The sequence below is a fragment of the Monodelphis domestica genome, chromosome 1 (genome assembly GCF_027887165.1).
Source record: "Monodelphis domestica isolate mMonDom1 chromosome 1, mMonDom1.pri, whole genome shotgun sequence".
NCBI classification, from domain to species: domain Eukaryota; kingdom Metazoa; phylum Chordata; class Mammalia; order Didelphimorphia; family Didelphidae; genus Monodelphis; species Monodelphis domestica.
This window is the reverse complement of record NC_077227.1, coordinates 296,650,605-296,673,777: the sequence shown is the minus strand read 5'-3', so window position 1 is coordinate 296,673,777 and position 23,173 is coordinate 296,650,605. Positions and strand designations below refer to the sequence as shown.

Sequence of the window (23,173 nt, the reverse complement as noted above, 5' to 3'; positions counted from 1 at the left end):
CAGTATTTCAAATGTCATTCATTCATAAAACAAATCAGATAGTATTACCAAAAAATTATACAGAATTAGGGAGAAATACTATCCCAAAAACATTTTTTATCTTGTTGTAATAAGTATTTGAGATACCAGCTGTTGTTCTACTATTGTAAAGCAGCTAACAATAAAACTACTGTTTACTCCCACAGTATAGTGTACTTAGGACAAGTAGCAATTGTTAAAATGAAGCTGAGAGAAAAAACTGGCAAATGGTATTTTCTAGTACTCCCCTCAGCTTAATTATGCAGTGGAAAGTTCCAGTATAATATTCCCTGAGTACCTGGATCACAGAATTCTCTTCAAGATGGCTACCTGCCAGTTAGAGTCCAGTCCCCCTGCCAGCAACACCAAGATTCTTCTTTCTCTTCTCTGGACCCTGCCTACAGTTTCCTGCTCTTATCTAAAAATCCCAAAAGATAAAATCTTTGGATTAACCTAGCCCAAGAGGATTTCTGGCAAACAACTAACTGGCAGATGATCTCTGTACTCGGGGAAAATAGTTCTCTCCAAAGTAGATTCTCAACCAAGAAGTCAGTAATTTCTCCATGAAATTATGACTATCTAGGGAAAATCTCTCAGGGCAAAACCTCCTTCCAGCTTGGTGGAAATCCAGGCAGAGAGTGTCAAGGACAGTTAATTGCCATAAAACTCCCACAAATCCTTCTCTCCTCAGAATCCTCTCCCAGGGCTTGTATCCAAATTCCTTTCTTTTCCCTGAAATTACTGTAGCCCTAACTTATATTCCTACAATACAATAATAAAATAGATCTCTGTACAAATGAATTCAAATAAGCAAAATAAACTTTTAAGTGTAAAGATAATTTTAGCATTGTAACTTTAAGTCTAAAATTTAATTGGTCACCAGGGAAAATCTCAAATAATAAAATACCCAAATCAGCTGGAAATTTATGGTGATTTAATTGATATAGTGGAGGAGATTATGAAGAAGGAAGAAAGAAAAAGAGTAGGATTTCTCCCGCCTGGCTAGTACCGGGCTGGAAGATTAAGAGATCTAGAAAGTAAGGTTTTGGAGTATGAAGGAGGAAGGAATCAACCAAAAACTCCAAAAGGGCTCTGCCAAGATGCCCAAACCTGAATCAGCTCAAGACCAAACCCAGACAAATAACTGCCACCACTCCAAGATGTCGAAACACCTAGCATGCTGCCAGCCAGAGTCGCCTCTCCAGGGAAAGAAGGAGTAAGATCAAGTGATGTGCCTTATATAGATGGTTTTACGTCACTTTCCTGCATTCTCATCTGTACCAATGATAGCTTAACTTGACTTAGGACAGCCCAGGGGTCTGTCCGCTTTTTCTGCACATGTCTAAACCAAGTATCTCCATTGTTGCTAATCAGGAAATAGCTAAATCAGATCTTCTAAAGTATGGTCTGAGTAGGGTGGAGTAGTTTTAAAGTTCACATAAGGAGATTTCTCAGAAAATAAACTACTCAACAATTGTAGTGTAGGAAATACAGGTAATAGGGAAAGTTAGGGAAAATGATTAGTTTTTTTCTTTAATGTAGCCCCAAAACTAGATATCTGGGCAGCTAGGTGATGTAGTAGATAGACAGCAGATCTGTCCTGAAGTGAGAAAGACTTATCTCCCTGAGTTCAGACTAGCTTTGGGCAAAATTAATTCAAACACCCTCAATTCTATCAGTATTCTGAATCACAACATTCTAACCTCTGAACTTTGACAAAAATGACATGTGTAACTGGATCACAAATTCCAGTTTGCATAACAGCTACCCCCTTATACTTGCTACAAATAGTAGAACTTTCAATCAATACAGTAAAAAAAATCAATACAGTAAAAAAGATCTCACATAGACTTCTCCAGCAACTCTAGAACTATCAAGTTAGTTCTCTGTCTAGGAACTCTTAATATCTTCTAGCTCACCTCAGTACTTAGGATGTGCCTATAATTGACTCAATTAGGACTGCTTCCTGATTACTGGAACCACATGTTCCCACAACTATTTCTGGCTTACTTAGCACAAAGGCTCTGGGCTCTTTCCTGATTGTAGTATCCTAATTCTCATTCCCCTATAGGAATTTAGGTCAGTTTTTCTTTAAAGGATATTCAAGTCATTCTTGAAATTCAAGGCTGTTGATATCACTTCCTGGTTGCCCAAGCACAAAATAACATGTGCCATTTCCAAGAGTGCTGTAATTCTTGGCTGGCAGATCATGAAGGGCAACTCAGAAGCAAAGGAGCTTTACCCAGATCAAATCAGTTTACCATGTTCTAAATGCAGATCCTTATTGAATATCCTCTTCTGTAATTTTTTTCTCTGCTGAATGATTGTCTCACTCCAAAATTAAACACTCTTCCTGAGATAATATTTCTTGTAAAATTTTCATCCTTGGTATACTGTATATTTTTTCCTTTCTTTTATATTTGAAATACGCTCTCCCAAAACATAGTACGCATATCAGGCTATTCTTGGTTTACCTCTTCTTCTCTATTATAAAAAAAACAAAAACACCTAAGATGGGATGGTGTTGAGTCTTTATTAACATGTAGAATGAAAAAGTGAAGCCTTTTTTCCCAATATGCCCTAATAAGAACACTAAACCAAGTTCCCTAATCCCATTCAGGACTGCAAAAGAAAGTCAGAAGCCACAATGCTTGATTGTGTGAAATCTTGCTAACTAGCACAGCCAGCATGAACATGTGAAAGAACATGACGCCAAGGAAGACACAGGGTAGAGGGGAGACAGCAGTAGTAGTAGAAGCTCTAAAACCATGGGAGGACCTTGATTGAAGTAGTCTAAGGGAAAGTGAAAACCATGGTGGTGCACCTCCTAGGGAAGCCATTGGAAGGACTGGAGACCAAATATAATGCCCAGCATGGATGGAAGACTGAAAAAAGCCCTGACCAGAGGCAACCAACTGAAAAACTCACTGGAGATGCTAAAACTGTCAATTTTTTGATCTCACAAAAATGAGAGGAAGGTGAAAGCCAGTTTTATAAGCATGGGAGATTGAGACCATGATCTAGCTAGATTTGATTACTCCATGCAAGAGTCTGGGAGAGGGGAGAAATATTTCCTTATTATAAAGTTCTAAATTAAACTATAAAGCCAGAAATACAGCTTAATAGAACATACTAAACACAATGATGAAATAGCATAGTTCATGGAATTCCCCAAAAGAAAACCCAGAAGAAAAAAAACCATAACAAAAAAGTACAAAGCCTAGTTGGGGGAGGGAGAGAAATGACCAGGACTTCAAGAGTATCAGGAAAAAAAGAGTCACTCAAAAATATTAAGGGATAGAAGAATGGAATAGAAATCAAAATCTATAATATGTGATTTATTAAAAAAATGTGTATGAAACACATTCATATAGAATTAAAATCAGGTTAAAATAAGTTACACTGTGCGACAGGTGATCTCAAAAAAAAAGGGGTACTCTCAGAAAAGGTAACTATAAAATATAAAGGCAACCATAAAAATATATATGGTTAAAAGAGCCAAACAGGGAAACTGCATTGTACTCTACATATATTAACTCATTACAGGTTACATATATTAACTCATTACCTGTGAACCTAACTAGAAATAGAGAAAAAAATCAAACAGGAAATACAGAACTAGACTTGGTCAGAAAGAACTGAAGTCAAATCCAGCCTTAGGCACTTGTCAGCTCTGCAAGAGTGGACAAATCATTTAACCACTGCCTGCCTCAGTTTCGAATCTGAAAAATGGAGATAGAAATATTGTCTACCTCTCAAGGTTGTTGTGAGGATAAAATGAGAGAATATTTGTAAATTTTAAAGCATTGACTAAATGCTGTTATTAATACTTCTCTTGTTAATACTGTTACTACTAATATCAGTACTACTATGCTACCACAACTAATGAATGAGTACAGAATTAGTACACCTTTTTCTCAGTTGTGAATGATACCTTATGACCTAGAGCATAAAACTTCGTAAATGCATAAAACTTGAAAAAGTATCATATTCTTTACCAACCCCAATAAAACAAACATTATAATCAAAAAGGACTTCCCCCCCCCCCCATTTGAATTAGTTTATTTAGTCAATTTAGAACATTATTCCTTGGCTACAATAATTGCATTGTTTCCCTCCCTCCCCTCCACCCATCCTTCCCACAGCCAATGTGCAATTTCATTGGGTATTACTTGTGTCCTTGATCAGACCTATTTCCATGTTGTTGTTTGCACTGGGATGTTCATTTAGAGTCTACATCCTCAACCACATCCCTTCGACTCATTAATTCAAGCAGTTATTTTTCTTTGGTGTTTTTACTCCCACAGTGTTTCCTCTGGATGTGGATAGTGGTTTTTCTCCTGTAACCCTCTGGGTTGTTCAGGATTGATGCATTACCACCAATGGAGGAGTCCATTACATTCGCTTGTACCACAGTGTATCAGTCTCTGTGTACAATGTTCTCCTGGTTCTGCTTCTCTCATTCTGCATCAATTCCTGGAGGTTGTTCCAGTCCCCATGGAATTCCTCCACTTTATTATTCCTTTGAGTGCAATAGTATTCCATCACCAACATATACCACAATTTGTTCAGCCATTCCCCAATTGAAGGACATCCCCTCATTTTCCAATTTTTTGCCATCACAAAGAGCGCAGCTATAAATATTTTTGTAAATGTCTTTTTCCTTATTATCTCTTTGGGGTACAAACCCAGCAGTGCTATGGCTGGATCAAAGGGCAGACAGTCTTTTAGCGTCCTTTGGCCATAGTTCCAAATTGCCCTCCAGAATGGTTGGATCAATTTATAACTCCACCAGCAATGAATTAATGTCCTGACTTTGCCACATCCCCTCAATAAAGGACTTTTAAAGAAAGGAGACTGAATAATTTAATCCTAAAGCATTCAAAGAAAATTGTTACTTTTAAAAGAACAAATCATAGAAACAATAAATAATTTCATCAAATAAAATGATAATGAAGAGGAGTTATATGTAATGCTAACATAGTTTTTAGAGGAAATTTTTGTATCATTAAATGCTTCCACATACAATAGAAAGACTAACTCAATTAAGTGGGCAGGCAAGTATTCAGATTAGAATAAACTCAGCTAATAAAAATCTCAATTAAATATGAAAATAGAAATTCTGATAATCAAAGGAGATGTACAAAATAGAAGGGAAATAAAACAGTTGCCTTTTAAAAATATTAAACTAGTTAAATCATAAATGATCTTTTTTTTAACCAGAGTTAAATTTCCAACATAAAAATGAAAAAGGAGAAATCTCAATAAATGACAAAGTATATTATATAAAACTCTTTTGCCTAATTAATGATAATAAAACAATAAATAAATTAATGAATACTTACAAACATATAAAATATTCCAGTGAAAATAACAAGAAATAGACAATCCAGTATCAGAAACAAATTAAAAGGCCATACTCCCCAAGAAAATAATGTAGGATCAATTGAATTTATCAGTAAAATCTATCAAGTATTCAGAGGTTATTTAATTTCAGTAGTACATAAACTTGTACATAAAAGTTACGTAAATAGAAAAGAAAAGGATCTTAAATTCTTTTACAAATGTTCTTGTTACCTAAAACAGGGAGATATAAAAAAAAGTAATCGATCAATGTCACTAATAATGATTAAAAACAATAAATAAGTAAAATCTATTAAATAAAAACTAAAAACAAAGAGGCTATACAAATATATTAAAATGTTTTCCAAAAATACAATATTAGGAAAATTATAAATGTAATAGGCAATATTAATAACAAAATGATATTGAAAATGCATTTGAGAAAACCATAGCACCTATGTGTATTTTAAAAAATCAGAAAGCAAGAATAAGTGGAGATTTTCTTAATATGATAACTTGTATCTCTCCTATTAGATTGAAAACTTCTTGAGGGCAAAAATAGTATCTTATTCACTTTTAACTCACTCAGTGCCTTCCACAATATCTTGTAGACTATGTATGTATGTATTATTTTTGTTTAGTTTTTGCCTTATGAATTTAATAACAGTTACCATCTGGGCAAGCATTATTTTTTTGCTAAAAATCAAATTTATTCCTCTAGGTTGACTATTATTCCTGTGACATTCTAAAACCTATTTTTGTATTCTTTAATACATATAATAATTGATTTTGTGGTGAAGTTTTCTTCACTTAATCTAGAGGACCTATTCTAAATTTAACATGTATATATATATATATATGCGTATATAGACAGATAGATAATTTTTTTTTTAATTTTCAGTATTCACATATCAGACTTCCATCAAAGAAACCTGTGAACAGAACCATAGACAGTGTTCCCAGCATGCCTTCTGCACAGACTATTCCACTGGCTTTTGCTGCCACTGCCAGTCCAAGTACTATGGAAATGGAAAGCATTGTTTGCTAAAAGGTAAAGAATTATATAGACTAGCCTGGTTTCAGTTCTGTGAGGGTCTTTTGAGGACTACATGTAGACATGTCAACTTAAGAAAGTTCAATTGAGTTGTTTATTTAGAAATTTTTCTCTCGTACTTTCCACTTATCCTAGAGTCCTAGAGTTGAAGGAGAAGATGAAACATGAACCTCAAAGTAGTCATTTAATTATAAGAACTCAATAGAGGAAAAGTAAAGGGTTTTTTTTTTTTGCCTAGAATGTAGGTGTTTTTTTGAAATTATCAATGGAATTAATTTCTCTGTGGATTACTCTCATTACTGTGTATATATGAAGTAACTCTTTTTTTCCCATCCTTTAGGAGAACCTCATCGTGTCAATGGGAAAGTGAGTGGACATCTACATATAGGACATACTCCAGTTTCCTTCAATGATGTAGACCTGCATGCCTACATTGTAGGAAATGATGGGAGAGCCTATATAGCCATCAGCCACATCCCTCATCCTGCAGCCCAATCCTTGTTGCCACTTACTCCAATTGGAAGCCTCTTTGGCTGGCTCTTTGCTTTAGAAAAACCAGGTTATGTGAATGGCTTCAGCATCACTGGTAGGTAGTAAGGTTTGTCCCTGGAAGGGCACATGTTCAATTGAGCTTTAGATTATTATTGACTATAGTTATGTTTTAGATTTTTAATGCAAAATATTGATATTAAAGTTGTTTTATGTTCATTTAATACAACACAATTTTACAAAGAATGTGCAAGGAGTTGTGCTAGGCTCTAGACACAAATATAAATAAAAGATTTATTAAGAAGGAAGATAAAGTTTTGGTAAATGCTTCTGATCAATTATAGAATGACTTTTCCTCCAGTAATGTAAAACCTTCCTATTATGTGGAGATAATTTAGGGATCTCAAAGGGCGGTACAATGGAGCATAATTTCTAGTTTAAAACATTCAAAATGTAGGCCTAATAACATATTGTATTTGTTGTCTGAGAAGTAATATACTTAAGTTCATAAAGTGACATCATTCTCTCCTGACTCTTCTCCCACTTCTCCAGCTACACCTTACATGTTGAACCTTTATCTTTCACTTCTTTTCCCTGGCTACTATTTTACTTGGTGATTACATCTTCTTCTAGAGATTCAGTTGTGTTTATTCAGGTGATATGCATATCTTTTTTGCACAACATTAACTTCTCTCCTGACGATTAGTCTCTCATTGCCAACTGCCTATTGGACATCTCAAATTTGATATCAAATTCAGGATGTCCAAAATAGAACTTGATATCCTTCCCCTAAAATCCTCCCATCTTTTGAGCATTGCTTTTGCTATTTTGGGTATCATTATTCCTCCCAAACAGCCTATTTCATTATTTCACATCCCTATGAAACTGCAGCCACCCTACTGCAAGCCCCCATCCCCTCACACCTGGACTATTGCATTAGACTGCTGGTGGGTCTACCTGTCATAAGTCTCTCCCCACTCCAAACTATGTTCTACTCAGCTTCCAGATTAATCTTCCTAAAAATAGGAAGTTGTTTCTATATATCTATCTATTGTTGTAAGGAGTTACCACCCCTTACTAGATAATTTGTATAGTGTGGTATCACTATAGTTTGTCCTGATGGATAGGCTGTATGTTATGACTGTTGAAACAAGATGGCTTCTCTGTAACAGTCTTGAGAATTCTGGCTTAGTTAGGAATATATAAAAATATATTTATTATGATAAAAAACTAAGGAAAAGGGATAGGAAAATGAAATAAGTGGAAAAGAATATATTAATCCCTAAGCTAATAAATCTTACCTCAAAGATGCCCCAAACCCTCTGATACACAAGGATCTCTTCCGTCGCCAACTAAGTTGGAGCTACTCTATCTAAATCCTCCAAAACCTATTTATATCTTATCAATTTTAACTTATTCACAAAAGAGTAAGCTAGTCTTTCTTCTTAGCTGTCTAGTTGTAAACAACGGCTCAGCTTCTCCACAGCCTTCTCCAAATGGACTGCTGATCAACTGGGCTGGAAATCTCCTTTGATGTCATGGTTCGCTAGATGAATTTTGTTGTAGCAAAGTAACTGAGAATTTCCCAGGTTTTGTCAAGCCACCTTTGAGACCTTATCACCACAAGGTCAGTCCCAAAATGCAAAGACTGTCTCCCAAGGAATTCTGGGAAAATTCTCTCACCCATAATTCTTCTCCAAAATTGCATTTAAAAAAACCTAACTTACTCTCTTTATGCATTTATAAATCACTTGTGTTATCTCTATGTCCTAATGAATTCTAACTTAAATAACTCCCAATTACCAAATATCCTACTACATTATCTAATCTTATCTCCATACATACATGTTAATACAAGCAAATATGTATGCAGATTATGTATATATGCCCACATGTAAACCTTGTATATTACAAATTTTAATTTGAAAATTTTGATACAAAGTATTTTTCAATATTATTCAGGCTTCTAATTTCTATGACTTAATTTTGTCTGTGAAATTTTCCAGTTTCACATAATCAATTATCTATCTTATCTTTTTTAAGCCACCCCATCCATTATTTAATTAAGAACAAAATGACCTATCTGTATATGCCTGTTTCTTTTCTATTTTTTAAATGCTATGATCTTTAATATTAATGTAACATATGAATTTTTAATTTATTAAAGTCTTCATCTAATTTCTACCAGACTGCTTTCCAGTTGTTTTAACAGTTGAAGCAGAGTTACTTTAGATTTTCTAGTTTTTCAAATTATGTTATTTATAGCTTTTGAATTAATGTCATATTTTTTAAAGCATGGCTTAAGCATTAACCCTCTACATTCCTCCAATCATTTGTTTTTAAAATTTGTTCATTGAGCACCTTGTAATAATATCCATACAAGAATTTAATGTATTTTGACACATTGGTCCCCAAGTATTTTCTACATTTTGTAATAATTTTGAGAGGTGTTTACATTTTTGTTATTGTCACTTGAATTTTGTCATTAATAGCATTTTTTTGTGGATTTATTTTGCAGCTTGAATCTTGGCTTAAGGTATTGTGTCAGAATTTTTGTTGGTTCTCTAAATTTTCTAAGTAAGCCATCATGTTATTAACAAATATGGATAGCTTTAAATCCTCTTTTGTCTATATTTAGCTCTTTAATATTTTCTTTTGTCCAGTTATTATTGCTAGCATTTCCAGACCTACATCAAATACCCTCAAGTTCTCTGTTCCTCAAGTTAGTAATCTCTTATCATCTATTCTTACACCCAACCCCTGTAATCCTATTCTTTGTCCTCATTGTGATTTCTAATCCCATCATCTCTCAGTTCTTTCCCAGTACCTTTGTACTGCTTTCACTCTACCACTTCTGTATTTGATCCCTGATTATATTATTCTTTTCCTTTCCTTGGTTCCTATGTCTCATTGTCCTATTAAAGTTCTTTTTCCCTTTTATTAAGAATCTTGCCCACCCAAATCTCTGCCTTGAGTAAGTACCATCATCTGTTGCCATTCCTATGTTCATTTTGCTGAATGAAGCTGTAGAAAATCATAAAACCATGCTGAGTCTACCAGAATTTTATGTTATATAGTCTCAACTAGAATGTCACTGTGACAATGGAATAATTTTCACAATTAATTCATTCACCATCCAAACCACAGTGTCTTTTCCAAACCTTTTCATCTCTGCTTAAACCTTCCATGACTTTCCTTGTCCCCACTCTCTCAAATGAAACTTTTGCCTGAGAAACTGAGAATACCTCATTCACTAAGAGCTTCCACTTATTCCACTCTTCTCTGCAACTATCTCCTTCACCCATGTCTTACATGAAGAAATGACTCTTCCTTACCAAGGTAAACCACTCTTCATTGAAGAAGTTAACCCATCTCATCTTCTGCAGAAGATTGCTCATTCTCAATAATATTAAATCTCTCTCTAGTCTTCTGAATTCTCCCTACTGCTTATAATCCCAATATATCCCTGTCTCTTCTATTCTCAAAAAAATCCTCAATTTATCCTGTGATCCCCTCTGACCATTGTTTAATATCTTTCCTGAAAGACTATGACTTTCTTCAGATCCCAGTTAAAACCTCACATATAGATACAAGAAACTTTTCCTATCATACTTAGTATTAGTAACTTCCTTCGAAGATTATCTCCAATTTATCCTATCTCTTTGTATATCATTATTTACATATCTCCTCTATTAGATTGTAAACTCTTTGAAAACAAGTATCAATAATTTACAAATAGTTGTTGATTTGGCATAATAGTGGGTATATATAATGGCTATTCCTGATTTACTCCTGTCTTTATTTATTTTTTTAAAACTCTTTCCATTTTAGAATCAATACTATCTATTTATTCCAAGGCAGAAGAATGGTGAGGGGCTAGGCTATGGGGGTTAAGTGACTTGCCCACGGTCACACAGGTAGGAAGCATCTGAGTTCAGATTTTAATTTAGGACCTCCCTCCTTTAGACCTGAGTCTCAAGTCACCAAGCAACTCAGCTGCCCCCTACTTTTGTATTTATTAAGAAAACTGATAATACCCACTGTATATGATGATTGCTTTCAGTTTTAAATAACTTGTTTATAATATGAAAAAAGGCCATATTTTTCCATAGGTTTTTTTAGAGATTTTAGCACTATTGAGATAATTGTTTAGTTGGGGATGTTTTATGTGTTTAATATGGTTAATTATGTTTATTATTTTCCAAATTTTGAACTACACTTAGATTCCTGACATGTAGTCATAATAGTAGCCCAATGTAGTAATAATAAGTGAATTCTCATATAAATTTGACAAGGTCTTATTAAATTTTTTTCAAATAACATTCATTAATTACATTGGCTTTATCATTCCCTGGGTTGACTATTAGGATGATATTTATATCATCAAATGAATGTGATAGAATGCTTTTCCTTTGTCAGTTTCTGAGGATAATATGTACAGTATTTATATATATTTTTAAATATTTGGTAAATTTCTCCTGGGAATCCATCAGGAGTTCTCCACCACTTCACTTTCCTGTGTCTTGCATACAAACCTTTGTGTAGTTAGGTCTATTTTTTTCTGAGATTGGATTGTTTAAGATCTCTAGTTATATATTTAGTATATTTTGTATTTCATTTTTAATGATCTCTTTCTTTTGTGCATATAATTGTGCATAATAGGTGCTGATAATTCTTTTTTCTTATAAGTTTGGGTTATTTTAGCTTGATCATTTGCTATCTTGTTCATTGGATTTTTCTGCCCTCTTCCTTTTAAGTAAATTGGTGAAAAGCTAACCAATTTTGTTAATCTTTAAAAAAAAAAAAACTTAGCTTTTCATTTTACCACTTCTGTAGTCTTTTTGGTGCAGTGGGTAGGGCCTGGAACTAGGAAGATGAGACACTGACTGTGTGTCCCTGAGCAAGTCATTTAACCCCCATGATCATATCTCCTAACTCCCATATGCCATGAAATCTCCTCTCAGGGTTCATGCCTTCTTACCCTTCTGGATATTGTGCCCTAATTCTCTTTCTTATGAAGCAGGATTTTGTCAGTAGGGGAGTAAAATTTCCTTGGACATAGTGGTTTCTCTAAGCACTAAATTCCTTGAGATTTGTAAGGTTCTCCCACTCCCCATTATAGAATATTTCTCTTCTTCAAGTGGATTATTCCCTAGTAGCAGACTATGACTGCCCCACCCTTACTGAATTGAGACTTCCTTCCCTTTTCTTTCTTCCTATTTCAATCTTTTTCTTTGACACAGCCCATTTTTCTATTGTACTTCCTCCTGTAAGACCACAGGTCTCTTCTTTTCAAAGATTATCGTCAACTTATTTAAGGTAAGCCACACATTGTCTTCTATCTTCTTTCTCCCTGTTCTCCTTTTTTTTTTTAAATTTTATAGTATTTTATTTGATCATTTCCATGCACCACTCACCAAAGACAAAGATCACCCTCTTTTCCTCCCTCCCACCCCCCGCAGCCGACGTGCAACTCCACCGGGTATCACATGTGTTCTTGATTCAAACCCATTGCCATGTTGTTAATATTTGCATTAGAGTGTTCGTTTAGAGTCTCTCCTCTGTCATGTCCCCTCAGCCACTGTTGTCAGGCAGTTGCTTTTCCTCAGTGTTTCTACTCCCTCAGTTTGTCCTCTGCTTATGGATAGTGTTTTTTCTCCTAGATCCCTGCAGATTGTTCAGGGACATTACACTGCCACTAATGGAGAAGTCCATTACATTCGGTTATACCACAGTGTGTTTGTCTCTGTGTACAATGTTCTCCTGGTTCTGCTCCTCTTGCTCTGCATCACTTCCTGGAGGTCGTTCCAGTCTCCATGGAATTCCTCCACTTTATTATTCCTTTTTGCACAATAATATTCCATCACCAACATATACCACAATTTGCTCAGCCATTCCCCAATTGATGGGCATCCCCTCGTTTTCCAGTTTTTGGCCACCACAAAGAGCGCAGCTATGAATATTTTTGTACAAGTCTTTTTGTCCATTATCTCTTTGGGGTACAGACCCAGCAGTGCTATGGCTGGATCAAAGGGTAGACATTCTTTTATCGCCCTTTGTGCATAGTTCCAAATTGCCCTCCAGAATGGCTGGATCAGTTCACAACTCTACCAGCAATGAATTAATGTCCCTATTTTTCCACATCCCCTCCAGCATGCATTACTTTCCATGATTGTCATGTTAGCCAATCTGCTAGGTGTGAGGTGATACCTCAGAGTTGTTTTGATTTGCATCTCTCTGATTATAAGAGATTTAGAACACTTCTTCATGTGCTTATTAATAGTTTTGATTTCTTTATCTGAAAACTGCCTATCCATGTCCCTTGCCCATTTATCAATTGGGGAATGGCTTGATTTTTTGTACAATTGATTTAGCTCTTTATAAATTTGAGTAATTAAACCTTTGTCAGAGGTTTCTATGAAGATTTTTTCCCAATTTGTTGTTTTCCTTCTGATTTTAGTTACATTGGTTTTGTTTGTGCAAAAGCTTTTTAATTTGATGTAGTCGAAATTATTTATTTTACATTTTGTGATTCTTTCTATGTCTTCCTTGGTTTTAAAGTCTTTCCCTTCCCAAAGGTCTGACATGTATACTATTCTGTGTTTACCCAATTTACTTATGGTTTCCTTCTTTATGTTTAAGTCTTTCACCCATTTTGAATTTATCTTGGTGTAGGGTGTCAGGTGTTGATCAATTCCTAATCTCTCCCACACTGTCTTCCAATTTTCCCAGCACTTTTTATCGAATAGTGGATTTTTGTCCCAAAACCTGGGATCTTCGGGTTTATCGTATACTGCCTGGCTGAGGTCACTTGCCCCCAGTCTATTCCACTGATCCTCCTTTCTGTCTCTTAGCCAGTACCAAATTGTTTTGATGACTGCTGCTTTGTAATATAGTTTGAGGTCTGGGACTGCAAGGCCCCCCTCGTTTGAGGGTTTTTTTCATTATTTCCCTGGATATCCTTGATCTTTTGTTATTCCAAATGAACTTTGTTATGGTTTTTTCCAAATCAGTAAAGAAATTTTTTGGGAGTTCCATGGGTATGGCACTAAATAGATAAATAAGTTTGAGTAGGATGGTCATTTTTATTATACTGGCTCGTCCTACCCATGAGCAGTTAATGCTTTTCCAATTGCTCAAGTCTAGTTTTAGTTGTGTGGAGAGTGTTTTGTAGTTGTGTTCCTGTATTTGTCTCGGGAGGTAGATTCCTAGGTATTTTATTTTGTCTAAGGTGATTTTGAATGGGATTTCTCTTTCTAGTTCTTGCTGCTGAGCTGTGTTGGAGATATATAGAAAAGCTGATGATTTATGTGGGTTTATTTTGTATCCTGCAACTTTGCTAAAGTTGTTGATTATTTCAATTAGCTTTTTGGTTGAATCTCTAGGATTCTTTAAGTAGACCATCATGTCATCTGCAAAGAGTAATAAATTGGTCTCCTCCTTGCCTATTTTGATGCCTTCAATTTCTTTTTCTTCTCTAATTGCTACTGCTAGTGTTTCTAGTACAATGTCAAATAGTAGAGGTGATAATGGGCATCCTTGTTTCACTCCTGATCTTATTGGAAATGCATCTAGTTTATCCCCATTGCAAATGATATTAGCTGATGGTTTTAGATATATACTGTTTATTATTTTTAGGAATGACCCTTCTATTCCTATGCTTTCTAGTGTTTTTAATAGGAATGGGTGTTGTATTTTATCAAATGCTTTTTCTGCATCTATTGAGATAATCATGTGGTTCTTGTTGGTTTGCTTGTTGATGTGGTCAGTTATGTGGATGGTTTTCCTAATATTGAACCAGCCCTGCATCCCTGGTATAAATCCTACTTGATCATGGTGGATGACCCTTCTGATCACTTGCTGGAGTCTTTTTGCTAGTATCCTATTTAAGATTTTTGCATCTATATTCATTAGGGAGATTGGTCTATAGTTTTCTTTCTCTGTTTTTGACCTGCCTGGTTTTGGAATCAGTACCATGTTTGTGACATAAAAGGAGTTTGGTAGAACTCCCTCTTTGGTTATTATGTCAAATAGTTTGTATAGTATTGTGATTAACTGTTCTCTGAATGTTTGATAGAATTCACTGGTGAATCCGTCAGGCCCTGGGGATTTTTTCTTAGGGAGTTCTTTGATGGCCTGTTGGATTTCATTTTCTGATATGGGATTATTTAAGAATTCTATTTCTTCTTCTGTTAGTCTAGGCAGTTTGTATTTTTGTATATATTTGTCCATATCACTTAAATTGGTGTATTTATTGCCATATAATTGGGCAAAGTAATTTTTAATGATTGCCTTAATTTCCTCTTCATCAGAGGTGATGTCCCCCTTTTCATCTTTGATGCTGTTAATTTGCTTTTCTTCCTTCCTTTTTTAAATTAGATTGACCAGTACTTTGTCTATTTTGTTTGTTTTTTCAAAGTACCAGCTTCTTTTCTTATTTATTAAATCAATAGTTGTATCACTTTCGATTTTATTAATTTCTCCCTTAATTTTTAGGATTTCTAGTTTGGTTTTCTGCTGGGGGTTTTTAACTTGATTGCTTTTGAGTTTTTTTATTTGCATTTCCAATTGATTGATCTCTGCTCTCCCTAGTTTGTTAATATATGCACTCAGGGATATGAATTTACCTCTGATTACCGCTTTGGCTGCATCCCAAAAGGTTTGAAAGGATGTCTCACCATTGTCATTTTCCTCAATGAAATTATTAATTGTTTCTATGATTTCTTCTCTAACTAAACGATTTTGGAGTATCATATTGTTTAGTTTCCAATTAGTTTTTAATTTGGTTTTCCATGTACCATTACTGATCATTATTTTTATTGCCTTGTGGTCTGAAAAGGCTGCATTTATTATTTCTGCTTTTCTGCATTTGTGTGCCATGTTTCTGTGACCTAATGTATGGTCAGTCTTTGTGAATGTGCCATGTGGTGCTGAGAAGAAGGTGTATTCCTTTTTATTCCTATTTATTTTTCTCCATATGTCTATTAATTCTAATTTTTCTAAGATTTCATTCACTTCTTTTACCTCTTTCTTATTTATTTTTTGATTTGATTTATCTAAATTTGATAATGGTTGGTTCAAGTCTCCCACTAATATGGTTTTACTGTCTATTTCCTCCTTCAATTCTCCTAGTTTCTCCATTAGAAATTTGGGTGCTATATTATTTGGTGCATACATGTTGATTAGTGATATTTCCTCATTATCTAAAGTCCCTTTTAACAAAATATAATTACCTTCCCTATCCCTTTTGATCAGGTCTATTTTTGCTTTGGCTTTATCAGATATCATGATTGCCACTCCTGCCTTCTTTCTGTCAGTTGAGGCCCAGAAGGTCTTACTCCATCCTTTAATTTTGACCTTGTGGGTGTCTACCCACCTCATGTGTGTTTCTTGGAGACAACATATGGTAGGGTTTTGGATTCTAATCCATTCTTCTATTCGTCTATGTTTTATGGGTGAGTTCATCCCATTCACATTCAATGTTATGACTGTCACTTGTGGACTCCCTGGCATTTTGATATCCTTCCCTAATTCTAACCTTTCTTCTTCAGCTCTACCTTTTAGTCCAGTGATTTACTTTAAATCAGTCCCCCTTGTATTTCCCTTTCTACCCCCCTCCCTTCTAATTCCCTCCCTTATTTTCCCCTGTAGTCTTTTTAAAATTTCCCCCCCACCCTCTCCCTCCTTTGTACTGCTTCCCTCCCCACCAGTCTGTTTTTTACCTTTCTACTCCCCTATAGGGCGCAAATCTATTCTCTTCCCCAATGGATTGGATTGTTCTTCCCTCTTTGGGTCAGTTTCAAAGTACATAAGAGTTGAGTATTTCCTATCTCCAACCTCTTTACCCTTCCAGTGTATGGATGTTCTCCCCCCTCCCTCCATGAGCTTCTTTGTGACATATAAATTTACCCCCATTTGTTTCTTTTCCCATTTCTTTTAGTCATAACCTCTTTTCTTTTTTAGCTTTAGTCATGTATATATATATATACATACACATGTATATGTATTTATGCATGCATATCTCTATATACCTATTTATGTCTTGTCCTTTCATCCTATACAGTTTGTCACTGTTCCCTCTGAGTGTAGTTCTTCTAGCTGCTTAGGTGATAGCAACAGTTTTTAAGAGTTGCCAATGACCTCTTTTCTTATAGGGATACATATCATTTTAACTTATTCTCTTAAAAAAAAACATTTTTGGTTGTTGTTGTTTTCCCCCTCTTTTTTAATTACCTTTTGATGATTCTCTTGAGTTTTGTGGTTGGACATCAAATTTTCTGTTCAGGTCTGATCTTTTATTTATGAATGCTTGGAATTCTTCTGTTGTGTTAAATGACCATACTTTCCCCTATAAGAATATAGTCAGTTTTGATGGGTATTTTATTCTTGGTTGTAGGCCTAGTTCCCTTGCTTTCCAGAATATCATATTCCATGCCTTTCGGTCCTTCAGTGTGGATGCAGACAGATGCTGTGTTATCCTCACCATGTTTCCATGGTATCTGAATGGTTTCTTCTTGGCAGCTTGTAATACCTATTCTTTCATCTGATTGTTTTTGAATTTGGCTATAACATATCTTGGTGTTGTCATTTGGGGATTAAATACAGGGGGTGATCTGTGGATTCTTTCAATCTCCACTTTCCCCTCTTGTTCTAGGATTTCAGGACAGTTTTCCTGGATAATTTCCTCTAGTATTATGTCCAGGCTTTTTCTTTTGTCGTGGTCTTCTGGTAGTCCAATTATTCTTAAAATGTCTCTTCTTGAATGATTTTCTAAATGGTCTGTTTTGTGAATGAGATGCTTCACATTTTCCTCAATTTTTTCATTCTTTTTGTTTTGTTTTATAGTGTCCTGCTGCCTTGTGAGGGCACTTGATTCTAGTTGTTTTACTCTGGTTCTTAAAGATTGGATTTCATCTTTGGCTTTTTGGTGGTCTTTTTCCTTCTGGTCTGAGTTTCTTTAAAGATCGTCTTTCATCCTCTTTTATCTCGTCTTTCATCTCCTTTGCCTTATTTTCCAGCTGGATGATTTTGGCTTTCAGGATACTATTTTCTTGTTTTAGTTCAAGTGCCTCTGTTTCCAGATGACTTATCTTAATTTTTAAGTTCTTTTCCCAATTGTCTTCAGCCTCTCTTAGTTGTGTTTTGAGTTCTTCCACAGCCTGTATCCAATTCGCTGGGATTTCTGGTTTATCGTTTGCTGATCTCTCCCCCTCTGTTCCATTTGGTGAGTAGTAGCTGTCTATTGTAGTTTCTTTCTTCTGTTTCTGTTGTTTGTTCAAATCCACCCCTTCTTTCCTCCACGTATTTGTCTGTGCTATTGTTCCTCTCATTTTTTTGTTTTTTAGGGACTTCTATCAGTCTCCCCTCTTGGAGCTTTAACAGAAGATCTCTTGGTGTAATCTCTGAGGGAGGGTTGTTGGGGGTTTGAGCTTTCCTGTCCTCTGGAGGCTTTTGATTGGCTTAAAGTTCAGCAGTCAATGAAGATGGATGGGGAGCCTGGGCTTCCCTGTGTTCTGGAGACTTTTGATGGGATTGAGTTCAGCTTAGTTGGGCTGGGTTTACTCTGAGTTTTAAACTTCCTGGATGGCTGGAGCAGATATGGAGGATCTCTAAAGCTCTGGCCAGGCTGCCAAGTCTATGCTCCTTCTAGGCTGCCATCTTGACTTTGCCTCTAGGTTTCTGTTTTTTTCAGAAGACCCAGCTCTCTAAGGGGGGAGGGGTTGTGGCTTGCCTGGACTCTGAGGGCTCCTGATGGGATTAGGTTCAGGTGGTGTGGGCTGAATGATCCCAGAGCCAAAAAAAAAAGGAAGAAAAAGAAAAGCAGCAACCTCCTCTTCCACAGTCTGTGTTGAGTGCCCAGAAACTGGCCCGGGTCACTTTCAAGGTAAGCTCTTTGGAGCAACCCCTTTGCCAGCCCTGAGTTTTCTGTCCTTTCAGTAGCTCTGAGGGCTCCTGATGGGATTAGGTTCAGGTGGTGTGGGCCAAATGATCCCCGAGCCAAAAAAAGGAAGAAAAAAAAAGCAGTAACCTCCTCTTCCACAGTCTGTGTTGAATGCCTGGAAACTGGCCCGGGTTACTTTCAAGGTAAGCTCTTTGGAGCAACCCCTTTGCCAGCCCTCAGTTTTCTGTCCTTTCAGTAGCTCTGAGAGCTCCTGATGGGATTGGGTTCAGCTGGTGCCCTAAATCTGGGACCTCCCTTGAGACTCAGATGGAAGGACCCAGCTACAGGCTTCCCCCTTCTCTCTAAGTTTCCCTGCCGTCTGTGTTGGGCGCCCCAGAGACTGGCTCAGGTTGCTTTCAAGGTGAGTCCTCAGAGCCCTGAGGTTCCCGCTGCTGCTGTGGGCTCAGCACTCTGGGTTGGGGGGGATGGGTCCTGGGACCTTCTTTCTGTCTACCCCTTAGATCTGAGTGATCTAGGGTTCTGGCTTTTGGGGTGTGGTACCTTTTGATCTGGGTCCAGGAGGAGGTTTCCCCAGGTCTATCCTGTTGTTCAGCTTGAATTTTGGTGGCCTAGGAGCACTCTGTTTGCGATCGGTAAGGAAGGGTTTCCGCGGTCTGAACTTTCGCTGCTTCTACACCGCCATCTTGACCGGAAGTCTCTCCCTGTTCTCCTTTTATGAAATTTCCTATAATTCAGTTTAATATAGATATATATTCTATATTATATTATTCAATAAATTATATAAATATATATAAAATTAATAAATTATATGCCAGACATTGTGTTAAGCAGTGGGGATACAAAAAGGGACAAAAGCTAGTCCTTGCTCTCAAGAAGCTTGCAACTTAATGGAGGACACGACATGCAAACAAATATACACAAAACAAGCTATATACAGGATAAATGGGAAATAATCAACAGAGAAGGAATTCAAATTAAAAGGAATTGAGGAAATTTTCTAGTAAAAGTCAAAATTTTAATTGTAACAAAGGAAGCTAGGGAGTTTAGTTTATGGATTAGAAGAGAATATTCAAGGCCTAAGGAAGAGATAAAAAAATTTCCAAAGCTGAGAAAGGAAGTGTCTTCTTCTTGGAAAAGCAGAGAGATCAGTGCCACTGAATCTAAGAAAGGTAAGAGGGAAGTAGGTTATGAACGAATTTGGATGCCAAAGAGAGCATTTTGTATTTGATCCCAGGGAAAAGGGAGCCACTGAAGTTTATTAAAGGTGGGGTTGGGGGAAGCAGTGATTTGGCCAGAACGTCACATTAGGGGCTAATTAGAGGACAGATTACTGTGGGGAGAGACTTGAGGCAGGGCAGACCCTTAAGCAGGCTATTAAAATAACCAAAGCATTAGCTGATGAGGGCCTGTGCTATTATAGCAGCATTGTTAGAAAGGGACCTAGTCAAGAAATTTGCAAAGGTGAAAATGATAAGCTGTGGCAACAAATTAGATACGAAGAGGGAGGTGCGGAATATTGAGGAGTTGAGGAAGACTTCTGGGTTCTGAGCCTGAGGGATTTCAAGAATGGTGTTGCAATCTATAGTAAATGGGGAAGATGTATATATGGGAGAGACATTTAGGAGGAAAGGTAATAAGTTCTATTTTGGACATACTGGGTTCCTATACATCCAGTTCAAGATGTTTGAAGGTCATTAGAATATGATATGAGAATCATCAGCACATAGATGGTAATTAAAACAAGGAAATTGATGAGATCACCAAGCGAAATAATATAGAGGGAAAGGAGAAGAGAACCCAGGACAAAACCAATCAGAGATGCCAGAGGATGTCAAGAGGAGAAATTGAGTGGTCACATCATAAAGGGTTGGTCTGCATGAAAGAAGTTCAGGCTCTTGGGCCATGTTCTTTTACCCCACTTTTTTGTCCTGCTCACTTGTTTGCATCCATTTGGATTACGGAGGGAGTCAACTGCCTAGAGTTTAGATTGTCTTGAGCAGTCAATTAATATCTCTCTCATATTCTCTATTCTCCCAGTTATGAATGAAAGAAAACCAAAACTCCATTAAAAACCTGTATAGTAAACCAAAAGAAATTTCTACCCCAGTTGTGTCAAAAAGGTCTCATTTTGCTCTTTTGGGGCCTTTACCTTTCTATCAGAAGGTAGGTAGCATATTTTGTATTAATTCTCCATTATGTTGATCAGAATTCCTAATGCTTTCAAAGTTGTTTGAATGTACAAATTGTCTTTGTAGTAACATTTCTTCTGGTTTTACCAACTGGACTCTGAATCAATTCATACACATCTTCCCAGGTTTTTTTCTGAAATCATCTTCTTTATTTTTTCTGTAGCAAAATAGTGAAAAAACATTACCAGTTCATTCATTTCTGAATTTATTGCCACTTCTCAGTTTCTAATTGCCTGCCACTATTAAAAAGAATTGCCACAAATATACTTATATATTCTTTTTGTTTTAAACTTTTTTTACATATTACATGTCAGTACAGTTTTCAATAATCATTTTCTGACATTTTTTCAATCCATCCAATCCTTCTCTAAGACAGCAGGTCTTAGAGTTGTAAGTTGTACATGTGATTATACAGTTCATATTTTCATGTAAATCATGTGAAAGAAAACCCGTATCACTTCCACTAGAGAAAAATTGATGGAGGAAATAAAGTAAAAAATGGCATGCTTCAATCTATATTTCAATATATATAATTCAGACTTCAACAGTTCCTTTTTAGCAGCAGATAGCCTTTTTTGTTTCTGGATCCTTGCATTGTTAAAGCATTCACAATTGGTCATCACACTTTGTTGCTGTCAGTGTTAAATATTCTCCTTCTGCTCACTTCACTTTGAATTGCTTCATATGAGTGGTCCAGGTTTTTTTGTGTATAATCATCTTGTCATTTCTTATGGTGCAATACATTTTTAACTTTGACTGAATTCTAGCAGATTCTGTTCTAATCTTTTTTCTTTTCATTGTATGTGTCTCCTTGCTTTAAATGTTTTTTCTTATAGACAGCATATTGTAGGATTCTGACTTTTAATCCACTCTGTTATCCTCTTCTATTTTATGAATGAATTCATCCCAAGCACATTTCCAGCTTTCCTCCTTCTGTCCTCTTCCCCTTCCCTCAGTCCATCTCATCTCTCAAATATTTTTGTCTTTGACCACTACTTCCCTGACTTCATCCCTCCTTCTTTCTGCAATCTGCATGTGAATGTCACTCTCAACTTGCACCAATTCTAGTGAAAGCAAGGCTCAAGCACTGCCTGCCACCACCTTCCTCATTTTCTCTACTGCATTGATTCATATGAGCCTCCCCATGTGAGACTGTTCACCCTAGTCCTCTCTCCCTTTATCTTTTCCCTGTATGCTCCTCCTTCTGCTCCTCCTTCTTATCCCTTGATTTTGTATTGTTTTTTTTATGTCATTCCATCATCCTCAAACTGTTTTCTATCCATGTATGCAAGCATCTTCTATACCTTAAGTATTCTAATCAATTTACGTAACCCAGGTATCTCAAGTACCATGAACACTACAAATATCCCAAGTATCTCCTTATGTGGTAATTCAGTCATTTTAACCCCATTTCTCCCCTTGACTGATAAAAATTAAAATTAATATCAAATAATTTCAAATATTATATTTTATAACATTTATTAATGAAATAACAAAATAAAAAGGTAACAAAATCAAACCACATCCCCATGACTAATCTACCTCTTCAAAAACTCCACTCCACCATGATCACAACAGGAAGTGAAAAGAGCGGGACCAGGAACCCTACCCAATATATCCTCCTACCTACATCAGCACAAAACAACAGGAAGTCAGTGGGCTCCTGGGAAATATAGTTCAAAGGCACAAGATTTCCAAATACACAGATTACCTTAAGTATCTTAAGCACCTTAGGCACTTCTTATAATATAGCTATCCCAAGAAAATGTCTCCCTCAAAATTAGAATTGGATAAATGGAAGCTAATGACTTTATAAGACAAATATAGGAAACAAAAAATGAAAAAATAAAAAGTTTTTCTGGGTAGGTGATTCTTGGTTGTAGTATTAGGCCCTCTGCCTTGCTGAAGATTGCATTCCATAACTTTTAGTCCTTTCATTCAGGAGCTGCTAGGTCCTGTATAATTCTGACTGTGGGTCCATGATAGTTGAATTGGTTTTTTCCTGGTTGCTTGAGGTATTTTCATTTTGGCCAAGGAATTCTGGAATTTGGGTATAATAGTGCAGAGTGTATTAAATTTGAGATCTTTTTCAGGTAGTGAATGTGTATTCTTTTAATTTTTATTTTCCCCTCTTGTACAAGAATAATTTCTTTCAATATGGTGTTCAGCAGGCTCCTT

General features: G+C 36.1%; 1 protein-coding gene across 9 annotated transcripts in view; it reads left to right on the top strand.

Annotated features, from left to right (window-relative positions):
* Positions 1 to 23,173, top strand: part of NID2 (nidogen 2) — a 157,371-nt gene that overhangs the window by 49,413 nt on the left and 84,785 nt on the right. For all 9 annotated transcript variants that reach the window (XM_056811050.1, XM_056811055.1, XM_056811052.1 and 6 more), the window contains exons 5-6: positions 6,263 to 6,412; positions 6,756 to 7,001. In XM_056811050.1, coding sequence (XP_056667028.1) covers positions 6,263 to 6,412; positions 6,756 to 7,001 — 396 coding nt within the window. The remainder of the gene's footprint in view (positions 1 to 6,262; positions 6,413 to 6,755; positions 7,002 to 23,173) is intronic.